The following is a 4,790-nucleotide window of genomic DNA, read 5'->3' as shown; positions in this document are numbered from 1 at the left end:
TATAAAGTGGTAGTTGAATTGTTTGAAAATTTTCATTTAAGTCATTGGACTATTAAAATTGTTGTTATATGATTTTCTTTATTTACACCGTTTACACCAATCTAAAGTTCTTCTTCCCCTTCTATTCTACAATTTATTTTTTATAAAATAACTTTAAATATCACAAATTTGTGAATAAAAATCAAAACACCTTTCTTCTTTTATCTAATGGTATCTCCAATCACTGACACTTACCGTTATACCAACTTGCATCTAAGGTATGTTATTCTACTTGTTGATGGGTACTGATTCATCGTATTGATGGTCGAATCGCCATTTAAAGCTCGATAACCAGATTTTTTTTTAAATAACTTAACAACGCAGTAACTTAAATGAAAACTTTCGAATAATTCAATGACTTAAATGAAAACTTTAAATAATTCAGTGACCATTTTGTAACTTTTTGAAGTTGAGTAACTAAAATGTAAATTTACTAATAGTTTAGTGACATTGGGTGTAGTTTACCCTTAATTTTTTATTTATATTTATGTAAAATATTTTTAGCAAAAATGAAATTTAAAAAATATTTTTGAATTTTATTCAAAAGCTAAATTGATAGAATTTATAAATTCAAGGACTAAACTTATTAATCTTTTAAGAATTTCACACCAAATTAATAAATTTTATAAAAAAATAGAGGCTTAAAATTGTAGTTATAGCAATAAAAAGGGCCATGTCAGAATTCCGCTAATGATTTAACGGAGGAGGGGTAACTAAAATATAAAATGTGGATAACATTAATGATTAAATTGAAATCTATTAGAATTGAATGACCGAAATAAAAAATAGTAATAATTGGGGGACTACAAAATAAATAAACATTTGTTTTTGAAGTCAAATTTTCAAACGTTGCGTGCGCCTACTTACTTCGAAAGAACCCCATAAAGAAAAATCCGAAGTTAGTGTGTGTGTGCGCATATTATATATATAGAAGAGACGCGTTTGGCGTTGCGTTTTGCATATTTGCAAAACAAAACATGGTCACCATTTGATGGAAAAACAATTTCTCCAAAATTTTCTCCTTCGTTTTCCATGTTTTTGGTTAAAAACCCGTAAGTTTCGCTGCTCCTTTGGCACTTTGTCTTTTAAATTTTTATTTATTTCATTGTTTTGAGCACAACCCAGATTTTATTGTGGCTTTTTAATGATGTGTTAAGATACTAAGCTTTGAAATCTCAACTGGGTATATATTTTTTTTCCTCTTTGGGTTTGTTCTTTTTTGGTTTTGTCTTTTCTTTTGATCGGTAATGTTTTTTTTTTTTAAAATTTTAAATATGTGTTTTTCTTTTGTTTCATTGTTGATTATGTTTTGATTAATCCAAATGGTAAAGCTGGTTTTTGGACAAACTTAGTTTGACATTGCATCGAAAAAGAGGAAACTTTGTTGGAATGTGGACATTGGGTGCAGGAGGGTTGTTTTCTTTTTACATTTCCCTGTCTCTTTTTCTGGTTGCTTTAGCTGATATAAAATTTGAAGATTTTGAATTCTAAATGGTGGGTTTGATTGTAATTGGAGGAAATTTTTTGTTCTTTATGCTTTTCTTGTCTCATATTTTGGTTGCTTTGATGTTTATTTTGCTTAAAAGAAAGTAAAAGTACTTCTTTTCTGCATCATTCAGCTTTATATTTGATTTGAATTTGCCAGTATTTTCATGGAAAATCTGGGAATATTAGGAAAGGTAGTTTCTAGCTCTTCCTTTTGTTTGGTTAAAGATGGAAAATTATGTTATAACAGCATCACCAAAGGAATTAGAAGTTGTTTTTAAACTTTGTTTTGATCTTCTGGAAATTTGAAGAACATTGAGATGGTTCTAAGTTGAATATCTTATAATATAATCATCGCCATGGACATTGGGTTGCCCTTTTTTGACATCTAATTTTTATCCTTTATTACAGGGAAATAGAGAGTGAAGCCTCTCAAAGTAGATAAATATAAAATAATTGCAGTAGTTGACATTTTGAGTAGCAATGGCTCCTGGAGGCAACGCTTGCAAAGAAGTCATTGAGTCTCATTCCCCTGTTGCAGATTATGACATAGCTTCAGCAAAATCTGAGAGTAATAATGCCACTAGTACTACTACAACTGCAACAATGAAAACTTCTGTTAATTTAGTTGGAAAACATGGAATTCATTCAAACAACGGTGTTTATGAGCTCCTTGAGTGTCCTGTATGCACGAATTTGATGTATCCACCAATTCACCAGGTTTGTTCTCCATGCATACAGTTATTCCGGCTCTTCCATAAAGATATGCCTTTGTAGTCATGTTTTGTTTTTTTAACCTTTTTTTCATTGTGTTTCCTATTATGAAATTGTTCTTAATTACTTCACCTTGTGAAGGCTACATGCGTGCCTTTGTATGCCTGTATGAAGCTAGTGTTATATCTGTATGCTGGGGTGAAAATGGTGGTGAAGCTCTGGTTACGGTGCTGTATCCTCTTAGGTGTTTGTTTATGTACGGTCTGAAGTGTAGGTGATAAGGTGCAAGTCACTCAAGGACAATGGACATAGGGTTGTAGAGAAAGAAGGGCAATTTATGTCTATTGAAGAGGATAACTCATCATTGTAGGTTCGGTTTGTTGCAGTGAAGGGTTATCCCCACGATGGTATAGAAGTAGCCTTTGTAACTGGAAAGTGATTTGAAAGGATTTGGCAATTTTTGTCAGGACAAATGCTCTTTTCATGTTTAGTTTTATTACGGTTACTACTTCCTTTACTAAATGAGTGCCCTAAATTTTGATATGTTGCTTTCAATCCTCTATTACAGTGCCCAAATGGACACACTTTGTGTTCGAACTGCAAGATTAGAGTGCACAACTGTTGCCCAACATGCCGCTATGATCTTGGAAATATAAGGTGCTTAGCTTTGGAGAAAGTTGCAGAATCCTTGGAACTCCCTTGTAAATACCAGAATCTAGGTTGCCAAGATATCTTCCCCTATTACAGCAAGCTTAAGCATGAGCAGCACTGTCGGTTCCGTCCCTACAATTGCCCTTATGCTGGGTCTGACTGCTCTGTCACAGGTGACATCCCCACCCTTGTTTCACATCTCAAGGATGATCACAAAGTCGACATGCATGATGGATGTACCTTCAATCATCGATATGTCAAATCAAATCCACATGAAGTTGAAAATGCTACATGGATGCTTACTGTAAGTTCATTTTAGCCTACAGCACCTAATATTTGAGTCACTCGAAACTGCAAATCTTATGCCTATGAATGGATTCCTTTGACAAGTTGTATTTCTGAATTCCGATGTCTTTGTGCAGGTTTTCAATTGTTTTGGAAGACAGTTCTGCTTGCATTTTGAAGCTTTCCAGCTTGGGATGGCACCTGTCTATATGGCCTTTTTACGTTTTATGGGAGATGATAATGAAGCTAAGAAATTCAGTTACAGTTTGGAGGTCGGTGCCAATGGCCGTAAGCTAATATGGCAAGGAATTCCAAGGAGCATTCGCGACAGTCATAGGAAAGTTCGTGACAGTCAGGACGGACTGGTGATCCAAAGGAACCTAGCTCTATACTTCTCGGGTGGTGATAGGCAAGAGCTGAAGTTGAGGGTAACTGGCCGTATATGGAAAGAAGAATGATAATAAAAAAAAGGATGTTGAATCGAGGTGATTTTGTATAGTATCAGAAACATTCCGAGTCTCATTGGCAAACAAATGAAAGCTTCGGTTGTAATCGGGGCTTTATGTCCACTGCATTGCAATCCCTCTGCTGACCGCCCACCAGCCCGGCTGCCACCTTCTACTGAATGTTTTAGGGTAGGAAATGATTTGTATGAGTCTGCTTGGTTGCTCAAAGTTTAATGCAGCAACATGTATGGAGCGTTCCTTTTGAATCCTTAGAACTCATTTTGTTTTTTCGCATTCTTTTCAATGCGATCGCCATTGGCTTCCTGTATGAAACCATGTTCTTCATTAATTTTATCAACTTCTAATTTCCTCATTTACTCTCAAACGTAGTTAATGTTGAAAGAACAATGAACAATCCCCATTTCGTAATCATTCTTAACAAGTCATTTTTCCAACCATGAAGCCTTTGAGAGTTGACTCTGCACTGAATGGAATCTTCAAAGGTGATTTGCTACATGGGCCTATCTACGTTAGGTCAAATTATGATTTTAGTCCCTCTGTTATGATCCACTTTAATTTGACACATTTTGACCCCTTAATGTTTTTAGGCTTATATGAAGAAATAAACACCAAAACAATGACCAATTTGATAATCATGGAGTTGATTTATGGATCAAACAAGCAGAACAGTGTTACTGAACAAAAAAAAGGAAAAAAAAACTGGCAAGTCGTTGAAATGAATCTAACTTTATAAATTTTCGAGGGTTTTCTTTCACTTTTATATTAGAAAATAGAAAAGTTAGTTGTTATAATAAGTTGTCATGGGTATGGAATTCGTGATGATATCTAATCATCTATGCCATCGAAACTATAAAATCCATCCGTTGCCCAAAATCTTTCCGAACACTCCAATTCTCTTCAATTTTTTTCCGGAGGAAGCAACTATGTTGTAAATATGGTGGGGATAATTACAAAAAATCCCCTTCTACTTTAACATATTTTACTTTTAATTTGTCCAATGTGATACTTCTACCTTCAATTTCGTCTATCAATGTTAATGCTGTTAATATGGTGGGGATAATTACAAAAAATCCCCATCTAACTCTAATGATGTTAATGCTTTAGCTTAAAGGCATAAAAAGTCCTCATTTAAATAATAATAATAATAAT

The 4,790-nt window shown here is 34.1% G+C and overlaps 1 protein-coding gene across 2 annotated transcripts; it reads left to right on the top strand.

Moving 5' to 3' along the window:
• Nucleotides 1-924: 924 nt before the first annotated feature.
• Nucleotides 925-3,993, top strand: LOC105786174 (E3 ubiquitin-protein ligase SINAT2). 2 transcript variants are annotated; one of them, XM_012612510.2, is made up of 4 exons: nucleotides 925-1,091; nucleotides 1,936-2,244; nucleotides 2,807-3,193; nucleotides 3,312-3,993. In XM_012612510.2, exons 2-4 carry the CDS (start codon nucleotides 2,008-2,010, stop codon nucleotides 3,630-3,632), a joined length of 945 nt encoding a protein of 314 aa, XP_012467964.1. In that variant the 5' UTR covers nucleotides 925-1,091; nucleotides 1,936-2,007; the 3' UTR covers nucleotides 3,633-3,993. The 2 variants fall into 2 exon arrangements, with proteins under 2 accessions (XP_012467964.1, XP_012467963.1); XM_012612509.2 differs by lacking the exon at nucleotides 925-1,091 and adding an exon at nucleotides 1,204-1,222.
• Nucleotides 3,994-4,790: the final 797 nt, after the last annotated feature.

This window comes from Gossypium raimondii, chromosome 1 (assembly GCF_025698545.1).
Source record: "Gossypium raimondii isolate GPD5lz chromosome 1, ASM2569854v1, whole genome shotgun sequence".
Taxonomy (NCBI): domain Eukaryota; kingdom Viridiplantae; phylum Streptophyta; class Magnoliopsida; order Malvales; family Malvaceae; genus Gossypium; species Gossypium raimondii.
This window is presented reverse-complemented; position numbering and strand designations above follow the sequence as displayed.